Genomic DNA, 13,757 nt, shown 5'->3' with positions numbered 1-13,757 from the left:
TCCTTCTCAATTCATGTAATAGGGATCCTTTTCTCAGGTCAATGGTTTGCTGCTACGATTCGCCACTGTATTAGACATGGCCTGGCCGTGCCTCTCAGGAGAAAGCTAGATCTGACTCCTGTCAGCATGTACTTCTTTATCAATCTTTTCTAGTTCTGATGGCTGTATATATATGAGCCACATGTGAGACAAACTCTAAATGGCCATTGCTTCATTCTCTGCTCTAAACTTTGCCTTGATATCCCTTCCTGTGAATATTTTTGTTCCCCCTTTTGAGAATGAGTAAAGCATCCACATTTTGGTCTTCCTTCTTGGGCTTCATGTGGTCTGTGGATTGTATCTTGGGTAATTCGACCCTTTGGGCTAATATCCACTTATCAGTGAGTGCATACCATGTGTGTTTTTCTGTGATTGGGTTACCTCATTCAGGATGATATTTTTTAGCTGGATAATCTGTAGTCTTGCATTTAGTTTATGAAAGTCTGCATTTCCTCACTCTGCTGCAGACTTTCATCCAACATCTTCAGTCAAAGGAAGAAAAATGGTTTCCAGTTGATCCTAACAGACACCCTTTTCTTTATCATCAGAGCATGAGATACTTTCAGTAGTCAAAACTATTTTGTGCAGTTTTGAAACATTAGAATGCTTTAAGGACATCTCTCCAATCAGAATAACCCTCTACTCACAGAACATTATCAGAAAAGGAAAGAAGCAGAGGGCAGGGAGTGAGTGCTGGCCAGTGATTACCTTGATTTTTGATTTTGACTGTAATCCTGTGGGGGGGTTTTTGTTGTTGTTAAAAGACTATCATTTATAAGCCTATCTTAGTATCACCTTTTATCAGTGATATTAGGGCTATTTAAACCCTCATCTCATTATGTTATTTTACTAACTATAATTTAATTATTTTGTTTCTCTCATAAACAATAGACCTTTGTACTGTTGCTGTATTTTGCTATACTATGTTATTAGTTCCTTAAGTTTTTGTTGGTTTCTGGATATTCGGTAGAGAAAGTTTTAGTTTACTCTTTTTAAAAAAATTTTTGGAAAGATTTATTTATTTTACATCGGTGTGTGTTCTGTCCCAAGGGAATATCGATGGAGACCGTGGAGTGGAGTGGGAATAGATGGGACAATAGGCACGAGAAATGGAGACAAGATAGTATTCTGTTCAAGTCTCATTTAATCAAGCAAAAACCCTTGATTATAAGCTGAAAAAAATCACACAAAACAAACTGATTATCAGGGTAACAATAAACATAGGTCATATCAGAAACCAATGGCATAAGTTTTGATATCCCAAAAACTTCTTACCTACAATAAGTTTGAATTTCCTTAAGTTTCTAACTAACAATAGAGTGAGACTCATTCTTGTGCAGAAGCAATCTACCAGGAAGTCTCCAGTATTCTTGGCTGGTGGCAACCCCCATGTAAGTTACTTGGAAACGAGGGCCCATGAAGTGGAAAACACCTAGCTCAGGCAAGAAAGGAATAAGCAGGCTGGGTGGTCCCCAGGGCAGGTGGGTACACTGTCTCTGCCTTCTTACATACCAGAAGAGGGCATCGGATGGCCATTACAGATGGTTGTGAGCTACCATATGGTTGCTGGAAATTGAACTCAGGACCCCTGGAAGAGCAGTCAGTGCTCTTAACCACTGAGCCATCTCTCCATCTCTACTTCACTCTACTTGATTCTAAAGGCTTTATTCTATTTTTTTTTTGCACATCTACATTTTTCAGTTACCACAGTCTTCAGTATTTCTGTTTTTGTCTTTTAAATCATTGATATGGTCAACACAGTAGTTTTATTTATTTAAAAAAAAGCCTTTTAAACATATTATTGCCTCTTTGTCCTAATTAGCGTCATGATCAGAATACTCTCTTGTCTCCATTTCTCGTGCCTAGTGTCCCATCTATTCCCGTTCCTCTCCGGGGTCTCTGCTGATGTTCCCTTGGGACAGGACACAGACTGATGTAAAATAAATAAATCCTTCCAAAATTTTTTTTATCTTTATTAACTTGAGTATTTCTTATTTACATTTCGATTGTTATTCCCCTTCCTGGTTTCCGGGCCAACCTCCCACTAACACCTCCCCTTCTATATGGGCTTCCCCTCCCCATCCTCCCCCCATTATCGCCCTCCCCCCAACAATCACATTCACTGGGGTTTCAGTCTTGGCAGGACCAAGGGCTTCCCCTTCCACTGGTGCTCTTACTAGGCTATTCATTGCTACCTATGAGGTTGGAGCCCAGGGTCAGTCCATGTATAGTCTTTGGGTAGTGGCTTAGTCCCTGGAAGCTCTGGTTGGTTGGCATTGTTGTTCATTGGGGTCTCGAGCCCTTCAAGCTCTTCTAGTCCTTTCTCTGATTCCTTCAACGGGGGTCCCATTCTCAGTTCAGTGGATTGCTGCTGGCATTCGCCTCTGTATTTGCTGTATTCTGCGTGTGTCTCTCAGGGGAGATTTACATCTGGTTCCTGTCAGCCTGCACTTCTTATCTTCATCCATCTTAACCAGTTTGGTGGCTGTATATGTATGGGCCACGTGTGGGGCAGGCTCTGAATGGGTGTTCCTTCTGCCTCTCTTCTAAAATTTTTTTGCCTTCCTATTCCCTGCCAAGGGTATTCTTGTTCCCTTTTTAAAGAAGGAGTGAAGCATTCACATTTTGGTCATCCTTGAGTTTCATGCGTTCTGTACATCTAGGGTAATTCAAGCATTTGGGCTAATAGCCACTTATCAATGAGTGCATACCATGTATGTTTTTTTGTGATTGGGTTATCTCACTCAGGATGATATTTTCCAGTTCTATCCATTTGCCTATGAATTTCATAAAGTCATTGTTTTTGATAGCTGAGTAATATTCCATTGTGTAGATGTACCACATTTTCTGTATCCATTCCTCTGTTGAAGGGCATCTGGGATCTTTCCAGCTTCTGGCTATTATTAATAAGGCTGCTATGAACATAGTGGAGCATGTGTCTTTGTTATATGTTGGGGCATCTTTTGGGTATATGCCCAAGAGAGGTATAGCTGGGTCGTCAGGTAGTTCAATGTCCAATTTTCTGAGGAACCTGCAGACTGATTTCCAGAATGGTTGTAGCAGTCTGCAATCCCACCAACAATGGAGGAGTGTTCCTCTTTCTCCACATTCTCGCCAGCATTTGTTGTCACCTGAGTTTTTGATCATAGCTTTTCTCTCTGGTGAATGCAGTGTCCTCATTGCGTTTCCAGTTTGTTAACCTAAATCTTTTTATTGAAGAGTTGAGACCATTGATGTTGAGAGATATTAAGTCATAGTGATTATTGCTTCCTGTTATGTTCATAGTTGGATGTGATATTATGGTTGTGTGCTTTTCTTCTCTTTGTTTTGTTGCCAAGACAGTTAGTTTCTTGCTTTTTCTAGGGTGTAGTTTCCCTCCTTATGTTGGGCTTTACCATTTATTATCCTTTGTAGCGCTGGATTTGTAGAAAGATATTGTGTAAATTTGGTTTTGTCATGGAATATCTTGGTTTCTCCATCTATGTTAATTGAGAGTTTTGCAGGATACAGTAACCTGGGCTGGCATTTGTGTTCTCTTAGGGTCTGTATGACATCTGTCCAGGGTCTTCTGGTTTTCACAGTCTCTGGTGAGAATTCTGGTGTGATTCTGATAGGGCTGCCTTTATATGTTACTTGACCTTTTTCCCTTACTGCTTTTATTATTCTTTCTTTGTTTTGTGCATTGGGTGTTTTGATTATCACGTGACGGGAGGAGTTTCTTTTCTGGTCCAATCTATTTGGAGTTCTGTAGGCATCTTGTATGTTTATGGGCATCTCTTTCTTTAGGTTAGGGAAGTTTTCTTCTATGATTTTGTTGAAGATATTTACTGGTCCTTTGAGCTGAGAGTCTTCATTCTCTTCTATACCTATTATCCATAGGTTTGATCTTCTCATTGAGTCCTGGATTTCCGGTATGTTTTGGACCAGTAGCTTTTTCCATTTTGCATTTTCTTTGACTGTTGTGTCGATGATTTCTATGGAATCTTCTGCTCCTGGGATTCTCTCTTCTATGTCTTGTATTCTCTTGGTGATGCTTGTATCTACGGCTCCTTGTCTCTTCCTTTGGATTTCTGTATCCAGGGTTGTTTCCCTGTGTCCTTTCTTTATTGCTTCTATTTCCATTTTTAATTCCTTCACCTGTTTGATTGTGTTTCCTGGAATTCTTTCAGGGATTTTTGTGATTACTCTCTATAGGCTTCTCCTTGTTTATGTATGTTTGTTTTCTCAATTTCTCTCAGGGAGTTCTTCATGTCTTTATTGAAGTCCTCCAGCATCATGTTCAAATGTGATTTTAAATCTAGATCTTGCTTTTCTGATGTGTTTGAATATTCAGTGTTTGCTTTGGTGGAGAATTGGGCTCTGATGATTCCATGTAGTCTTGGTTTCTGTTGCTTGGGTTCCTGCGCTTGCCTCTTGCCATCACGTTGTCTCTGGTGTTACCTTGTTCTGCTATTTCTGACAGTGGCTAGACCTTCCTATAGGCCTGTGTGTCAGGAGTGCTGTAGACCTGTTTTCCTGTTTTCTTTCAGCCAGTTATGGGAACAGAGTGTTCTGCTATCAGCCGTGTAGTCTTTCCTGTCTACAGGTCTTCAGCTGTTCCTGTGGGCCTGTGTCCTGAGTCCACCAGGCAGGTCACTTGGAGCAGAAAATTTGGTCTTACCTGTGGTCCCATGGCTCAAGTTGCTTGTGGGGGGCTGCTTTTGAGCTCTCTGTGAGGGTGGAAACCAGGAGGGCCTGCCCCGCCTATTCCCGGGGCCCCCGTGCACTGTGTCCCCGATGGTATTAGATGTTTTCCTCTGGAGTCAGAAATGTGGGCAGAGTGTAGTCTCTTCCGGCTTCCCAAGCTTGTCTGCCCCTCTGAAGGTTTATCTCTCCCTCCCATCGATTTGGGTGTAGAGAACTGTTGACCAGGTCCCATCAGGTCCAGGCGGTGTCTGGACTGTGGGACATTAGCCGTTCGAGTGCCCCTATCTTCCGGTTCCCAGAGGCCGTGTACAACTTCCTCTTGGACCAGGGATGTGGGCAGGGCTGGGCAGTATTGGTGGTGTTTCCCACTCTGCAGTCTCAGGAGTGCCCACCTGTCCGGGTGGTGAGCTCTCTCTCCCAAGGTGTTTGGCAGCAGTGAGCTGTGAGCCGGGATCCCCAAAAAATTTTTTTAAAGATTTATTTATTTAATGTACGCTGTAGCTGTTTCAGACACAGTAAAAGAGGGCATCAGATCCCATTACACATGGTTGTGTGCCACCATGTAGTTGCTGGGATTTGAACTCAGGACCTCTGGAAGAGCAGACACTGCTCTTAACCTCTGAGCCATCACTCCTGCCCCCAAAATTTTTTTAAAAAGAGTAACTAGTTGTCAACTTTTCATTGGAGGAAGCCTCAATTGAAGGTGCATCCTTATCAGAATGATTAGTTGCTGTTTGTGAGAGCTTGTGTTGATTGGTGAGGATGTGGAAGGGTAGAAAGATCCCTAAGTAATTTGTCTCTTCTGGTCTGGATTATATGGATACCTGAGTATGAGGCAGTGAACAAACAAGAGAGAGAAATCCAGATAACATGGCTTTTGTTCTTTCATTTTGTAGCATGAGCATCTGCTCTAAGCATCCAGAGTGATGAACTGTATGTATGATCTGATGGAATCAGTCAAATAAATCCATTTATTACATGAGACGTTTTTGATTAAAGGATTTAATCACAGCAGCAGAAATGCAAGTTAGGACAGCTTAAAAGTGATTTGTTGCTGGATAGAATCCATAAATTTGTCATTAACCTGTAAATTTGTCTTTATCCTGTAAATTTGTCTTTTGGATGAATGTTGTCGATAACCAGAATTTAGATGGCCAAAGCCCATGTTGTACCCAGAGCATTTTTTTTTTTTGTATGACCTGGATGTTTGGAGTATGTATAGTACTGGAGAAGGAGGAACTCATGGTCAAAGGATTTCAGAAAAATAGACTCCATGAAAAATTAAGCTACAGGTATTTTGTGTGATAATTTGGCCCCAAATTTTCTTTTTCTGCCCATGCCCTGAGAACTTGAGTAAGGCAGAATTTAAAAGTAATGTGCTGATTTCATAAATGGAATATTCAGTCCATTGGGTGGTTATTCTGAGTGACTCCAAACTAGAGTGAAAAAAAGCAACTAGTGGGGCAGAAAGAAATACAAAGTCTGTGGTTAGTGGAGAAACACAGCATTAGGTAATTTCATTGGCAGTCAAGTGTTAACACAGAGACAGGAGTTTTCAAGGAGCTTATAACTATTAAAGAGAAGGCCTTTGCTTTCCATTGGAAGCCTAAGAAGGTGCACATGAGGACACACTCTCCTGCTAAGACTTCAATGAATGTAATGAGTAAGCAAAGTGATTCAGAATCCCAGGAAACAACTTTATACAAAAGCTGGCGTAACTGTGGTGCAAGCATGGCAGGGTCCATCGCAAGTTGGAAGCCTATCTTGGCAGGATCACTTACGTTTTACTGGTTCTGGAAACAAGAAAGATGAAAAATGTCATGAATTCCTAGTCTTTGGCTTTAGTTGCTCACTTATTCAAGCCAGCTATGTTTGACAGAACCAGAGCTGCACTGAGGAGACTGTAAGAGTTCCCTGCATGAAACTTTGAGGTTAAAGCCTGAGTTGCTTTTTGAGACCACAAGATGCTGATCTCCCTACTCGATGAGACATCTGCCATGGACAGCTGTGTGAAGGGAGTGGAAGTGACCAACGAGAAAGATTCATGAGACGGCCATCTAAGACAGAACTATAGGATTTGGTGTTTGCCCTGCTGGTTTTCTGTCTTCCTTTGGTTCAATCTTAACTCACTACGTACCCATTCATCTCTTTTGGAATGGAAATGGGTATTCTGGGCCACCGTATGTTGGAAAGATGTAAATTGTTTTCTTATTTTGCAAGGTGTGTCAATCAAGAAACTGCCTTGATTGTTAAAATAGACTGGACATTTAAACAGGTACAAGTTGTAGAATATGGCAATCACTGAAATTAAAACTACAAGCATTTTCATCATGGGCTGACCATGAACTCATAGTGACCAGAATCAGAATGTAGTCAATTGAAGAAAAAAAAAATGCTTCCTTATCTTTGATGATGTCTTTGTAACCTCACCTGTCTGTAATGACTTGATTACAAGGAGCCTGTCTAGATGAAATTCCTCATTGAGGATAGGATTGGAGTGTCCATAGATCCATTTTCTATTCTTTGTGTCTATCATTCTGTGGTTGAAATTGATTAGTCAACTTCTTTCTCTTGCTGTCATGCTCTTACCATTGTAGATTTCATCACTTAATCAAATACAAGCACAAATCAAAATCGTAGAAACAATTCCTGTTCAATTCTACACAATTTTTTTTGCTATCCTAATATTTTTATAGTTTTAATTTTGTTTTTATTTATGTTGAAAGAGTTTCTCTGAAACTGTGCCAGTCCAATAAGTAGGTATGTAGAGGAGAATGGATCCTGATGTTGAGTTCTACCTGTCTGTCTCTTTTGGCCTGGGAGTGTATATGGATAAACGTGCCTGGCTTTATTGTTTTATGGGCCTGGAATGTATGTGACACACATGACAAGCATGTGTTGCTGTTTTCCACTTCACTCACATCTTGATTAATGAAATTTGCCAGAGAGTATTAATCTAATTCCCAGGATGGCATGTACTCAGGACATTAATGCTGCCTGATCCTTCTGATTAATTTGATTATTTTTCCATCTGTATTAACTTGAGTACTGTTTTTCTTTATTAACTTGAGTATTTCTTGTTTACATTTCGATTGTTATTCCCTTTCCCGGTTTCCGGGCCAACATCCCCCTAGCCCCTCCCCCTCCCCTTCTCAATGGGTGTTCCCCTTCCCATCCTCCCCCCATTACCGCCCTCCCCACAACAATCACATTCAATGGGGGTTCAATCTTGGCAGGACCCAGGGCTTCCCCTTACACTGGTGCTCTTACTAGGCTATTCATTGCTACCTATGAGGTCAGAGTCCAGGGTCAGTCCATGTATAGTCTTTGGGTAGTGGCTTAATCCCTGGAAGCTCTGGTTGGTTGGCATTGTTGTTCATCGGGGTCTCAAGCCCCTTCAAGCTCTTCCAGTCCTTTCTCTGATTCCTTCAATGGGGGGTCCTGTTCTCAGTTCAGTGGATTGCTGCTGGCATTTGCCTATGTATTTGCTGTATTCTGGCTGTGTCTCTCAGGAGATTAGTTTGATTTTTAAAGTGAGGTATTCTTCCTACATGTTTTGTTTGTTTTGAAACTTTTGAATTGTTATGAATGAATGAGCACCTCTGTGTGACTAGTCCTTACAATAGTCAAAAGACAGCCTCAAACAGAACTCCTGTAATTGAAGTAATGAATAGTTCTGAGCTTCCACTCTTAAGTCCTGGTAATTGAGTCCCATGTCTAAGATCAGCAGAAGCTGTTAAGCACTGAGCCATGTTTGCTGCACTATGTTTATTCATGATCGACATTTACATTGTTAATATTTTCAATTGTTCATTATAACTTTAAACACCTATTGCCTTTAAATAAGACCTTAAAATACCTTATAATGTAACAATTAAAATTGGAGAATCTCTGGTTCCTGGAATAAGAATCCGGAACTGTAGTGAATATTTAATTCTTTGTAGGAAGTTCAATAGAATCCTCTCTTGTTTCTTTTTTTTTTTTTTTTTTTTTTTTTGGCATCAGAGACAGGGTTGTATTAGGTACCACTGGCTTTCCTGGAACTTATACTTAATAGACCAGGCTGGCATCCAAGTCAATGAGAAACAGCTGCCTCTACTTGGGGAGTGTTGTATTAAAGGCATGAGCAAATAAACCCAGCTTGTTCGTAGTTTTTGGTAGTTCATACTTGTTTATACAATTTCTCAGTGGTATTAATCTGTATCTCTCTCTCTCTCTGTATCTCTGTCTCTGTCTCTCTTTGTCTCTCTCTCTCTCTCTTTCTCTCTCTGTGTGTGTGTGTGTCTGTGTGTGTGTGTGTCTGTGTGTATGTATGTATGTTAATTGGCATTTTGCTAGGCTATAGACTGCTCAGAGGGCACAGTGATGGCAGGTAAACCTGATAATTAGGTTGGCTTCTCAAATGATTTCATGATTATAGCATGCATTCTCTGTCATGGGTTAACTGTGGGAATCATCAGAATTACATGAATATATTGTCAATGAAATATTCACTGCAGTGTTATCACTATCTTTCTTTGTGTACACACGTATGGGATATTTTAGGATGCACTGACCTGTGATGATTTACACATAAACTTCACTTGGGAAGAGTGGTCCTTGCTGGATTCATCTCAGAAGAGACTTTACAAAGATGTGATGGTGGAGACCTACAGGAACCTCACCGCTATAGGTAAAACTGAGTTTTCCTTTAAGTTTTAAAATAAGGGGGTCGGGAGACAACTGTTTCTTGGTTACTGATGCTCTTTTGTAATCCTGAATGAGAATGAGGAAGAATGAGGTGAATAAAGGAGACATGGTTCTCAGGTGCACTGAAGATAATGGCTTATTGACTCATTTACACTAATGTATCATACATTTTCTTGTACTGTATTTTAGGATACAATTGGGAAGACCATAATATTGAAGAACATTTTCAAAGTGACAGAAGACATGGAAGGTAATTTTTTTGTGAATAAAAGCTGATTCTAATGTTCTTTTGAAGAAAATTTGCTAAGTGTAGAGAGAGGTAAAATGTAGAACTGTCATGTTGTTTACTTTCATACCACTCTGAGATTGCAAAGTTTATATGCATTGAAGAGGTGATAGGTAAATGTCCACAACCTTCCCACAAGCAAATAGTCCAAAGCAAAGCTTGACTCTGACACTTGACTTAAATTTGCTAAGTTTAGTGCGAGGGGAAGTTTATGAGAGTTAAGAATATTGTTGTGGAGGAAGCCTAATCCCTACACTTCATGTCTGCAAGGCACAAAAGTCAAGCTGTGTGAAGGCAAGGTGAAAACTCTTTGTTTTTTTAAATAGGTATATCATATGTCACACTTCATACAGGCCATAAGAGCATATGGATAATGAAAGAAGCAGAGCATCTCTCTTTTCTTGGACAATTAGATGACCTGTGGTAGTCTCCACTGTGAGGAGACTTCCTGAATGTAATACAAGTTTGTAATCCCTTTGTTTTCATTTTGAATATCTCCATAAACTTATACTCCAGAAAATGAGCATTAGAAATGTGGAAATTCTGTTTGTCCTTCAGTTTTCAAATACAGGATGACTCACAGTGTAAGAAAACTTATGGATGCAATCAGAGTAGCAAAGCTCTGAGTTCCTGCAGTTTTCTTCAAATATTGGAAAATCTTCATGTAGAAAAAGTCTGGGATAAGTGTGTGTCATATAATAAATGCCCTGATCATCACGGGGGTCTCTAGTGTTGCAAAACAACCCACAGAGAAAACTGGAAACAGTGGGATAAAACCTTAAGATGTGATAATACCTTGCAATTAGACCAGATTGTAAAATTCAGATAGATAAAAAAGATTTGTCAGTGTAATGAATTTCATAAAAGTTTTACATGTTCCAATTTTTGTAGGCATGTAAGAAGTCATGCTGGAGAGAAATCATATGAATATACACAATGTGATAAAGCCTTCACATGTCACAGTCATCTTCAAAAGTGCAAACGAATTCAAACTGGAGAGAAATCCTCTGAAGCACGTAGTAGTCTACAAAAACGTAAAAGAACAGATACTGTTGACAGACTCTACAAATGTAATCAATGTGAAAAAGCCTTTTCACGACAGAGCTGTGTTCGAATACATGAAAGAACACATACTGGAGAGAAACCCTATGAATGTAATCAGTGTGATAAAGCCTTTGCACATAAGAATACTTTGATTTTGCATAGAAGAACACATACTGGAGAGAAACCTTATGAATGTAATCAATGTGGCAGAACCTTTGCACATCAGAATACTTTGGTGTTGCATAAAAGAACACATACTGGAGAGAAACCTTATGAATGTAATCAATGTGGCAAAAGCTTTGCACATCAGCTTACTTTGGTGGTGCATAAAAGAACACATGCTGGAGAGAAACCTTATGAATGTAATCAATGTGGTAAAGCCTTTGCACAAAGCAGTCATCTCCGAACACATAGAGTAGTACATACTGGAGAGAAGCCCTACAAATGTAATCAGTGTGATAAAGCCTTTACACAACAAAGTCATCTCCGAATACATGAAAGAACACATACTGGAGAGAAACCTTATAAATGCAATCAGTGCAGTAAATCATTTGTATGTCTCAGTCATCTTCAGACTCATGAAAGAACACATACTGGAGAGAAACCTTACAAGTGTAATCAATGTGATAAAACCTTTTCACAACACCCTAGTCTCCAAGCTCATAAAAGAGTACATACTGGAGAGAGACCCTACAAATGCAATCAATGTGATAAAGGTTTTTCACAAAGTAGTACTCTCCAAATTCATCTAAGAACACACACTGGAGAGAAACCCTATGAATGTACACAATGTGGTAAAGTTTTTGCATATAGCAGTGCTCTCCGATACCATAAAAGGAATCATACTGAAGAAACCGTATGAATGTATTCACTGTGGTTGAAGTCTTTAAAAACATACAATAGTTTCTAAAAACATAAGCAGAATCATCATTATAGGGAGACGAACTCATAAAGGTATTTGACATAGTAACGTCTTTGGACATGTGTGTAGTCTTCACCATCATGAAAGAATTTATACTAAAGAGAAACCATATAAACAGAAGAAATGTGCTTTTTGCAATGCACAGTTATCTCTTAACGTAGAAAAGAACAGATATAAGAGAAATGCCACAAGTATAATAGAAGTGACAAAGCCTTTTTACAACACAGTTTTCTCTGAATACATTAAAGAAAATATATTGCTGAGAATGTAATCAATGTGGTAAACCCATCGAGTAGTATGGTCTTCTTGGAATAAAAGAACACATCCTAGAAAGAAACTATGAATGTCAGCCGTGTGGTAAAGACTTGAAACCATTCATACTGGAGAGAAACACTATGAAGTGATTCAGCATGGTGAAGTCTTTGCATGTCACTGTAGTCTCCAGATAGAAAAAAAAATATTGCTGGAGACAAACCCTAGAAATATGATTGGTATGATAAACCATTTTCACAATACAGTTATCTTAAAACAAATCAACATGTATGAAAGAGAAACCCTGTGAGTGTAAGCAACATGGTGAAGACTTTTCATGTTAAAGTTAATGTCAAATATGTAAAAGAATATATACTGGTGCAAACCTGTCCAACTGCAATCAGTGTGATAAAGGCTTGTCACAGACCACCCCAGCCAGCATGGTAAGTATTCAGTGATGTCAAACAGAAAAAACAAAGAGGCAGTGTGAGGCACGGGTTTTTATGCACAAAGAAACAATTACTATAACTCTGAAAAGATCTGTCAGTTGAGCAGTCAAATAGAACAAATGTCATCATACTCATTTGGCACAAGAAAATACAAAATCATACATGTTTTTTATCTTCTATGAAGTGTGTTCAGTGAAGCAATCATGGATGGAAAAGGTAACATCATTATCATTTGACACAAAAAAGCACGAAAATCATTAAAAGGTAAGAGCATCCTTCCTAGACCAGGTTCATAAATTTTTTATGGGCACGTATTAGTAATATCTAATTCCTATATAAGTTAATCAATATTTATGGGCAATCATTATCAAACGTTGAGTTCCTATCTTTTTATAAATCTGCAAAGTATAATTTATAACTATTTCTCTCTCTTCTTTTTTTTTTTTTTTTTTTTGGTTCTTTTTTTTCGGAGCTGGGGACCAAACCCAGGGCCTTGCGCTTCCTAGGCAAGCGCTCTACCACTGAGCTAAATCCCCAACCCCTCAGTTCTTCTCTTAATGTAATGTTTTCTTTAACAATATGCCAGGACCCACTTCTGATGACACACGCATGGCTATATTATCATTTATCGTTGAAAAGGGTTTTTGTCTGTCTTACCACTATTATGTTATTTTGTAAATGATTTGTGAAGTAAAGCCCCTACTTCCCCGGAGGTAAGGTTATAAAGTCCCAGTCTCGGTTATCAGGAACATCTTTTAAATAAGAAAAAAAAAAAAAAAAAGAAGAAGACAATACAACAGACAAATTGCCAAGAGAACCTCGGCTCAATATGTTGTTCTGTACAAGAGTACACAACGAGTTCCAGGAGGCCTCCTTCTTTTGAAGATTTCACTTTAGTCTATGGAACTTATCACACAGATTGTACTATGGTTGGTTTTTTTTTTAAATCTCAGTCATCTTCAAAAACATACAAAGAATCAAAGAATCATCCTAGAGAGAAAACTTAAAATGTATTTAATATTGTAAAGCCTTTGGACATTTCTGTAATCATCATCATGACAGTATTCATACTGGAGAGAAGCCCCGTGAATGCAAGCAATATGGTAAACACTTTGAACATCACAGTTACCACCAAATGCAGAAAACATATTGGAAAGAAACCTTGTAAATGGACTCAATATGGTAAAGCCTTTGCCTATCAGAGTCATCCCCAAGTGTGTACAAGAACACATACTGGAGAGAATCCATATTACTGTAAGCAATGTGATAAAGCCATTTCACATCACAGTCATCTTCAAAGGCATGAAAAAAAAATCATTCTGGGGAGAAACCTTAGGAATATACCTAATATTGTGAAGAATTTGCACATTTCCATAATTATCATGACAGT

At 39.1% G+C, this 13,757-nt stretch overlaps 1 protein-coding gene across 1 annotated transcript in view; it reads left to right on the top strand.

Moving 5' to 3' along the window:
* The window catches only part of Zfp936 (zinc finger protein 936), a 36,906-nt gene extending 23,782 nt beyond the window's left edge, over positions 1 to 13,124 (top strand). Inside the window, exons 2-4 of the mRNA XM_087607170.1 lie at positions 9,271 to 9,397; positions 9,604 to 9,664; positions 10,592 to 13,124. Of these exons, the coding sequence (XP_087463296.1) occupies positions 9,364 to 9,397; positions 9,604 to 9,664; positions 10,592 to 11,606 (1,110 nt within the window). The 5' untranslated portion in view covers positions 9,271 to 9,363 and the 3' untranslated portion in view covers positions 11,607 to 13,124. The remainder of the gene's footprint in view (positions 1 to 9,270; positions 9,398 to 9,603; positions 9,665 to 10,591) is intronic.
* The last annotated feature ends 633 nt before the right edge of the window (positions 13,125 to 13,757 follow it).

This window comes from Rattus norvegicus, chromosome 1 (genome assembly GCF_021556685.1).
Source record: "Rattus norvegicus strain SHRSP/BbbUtx chromosome 1, alternate assembly SHRSP_T2T, whole genome shotgun sequence".
NCBI lineage: Eukaryota > Metazoa > Chordata > Mammalia > Rodentia > Muridae > Rattus > Rattus norvegicus.
The sequence above is the reverse complement of the archived record's forward strand: the minus strand, read 5'-3'. Positions and strand labels throughout refer to the sequence as shown.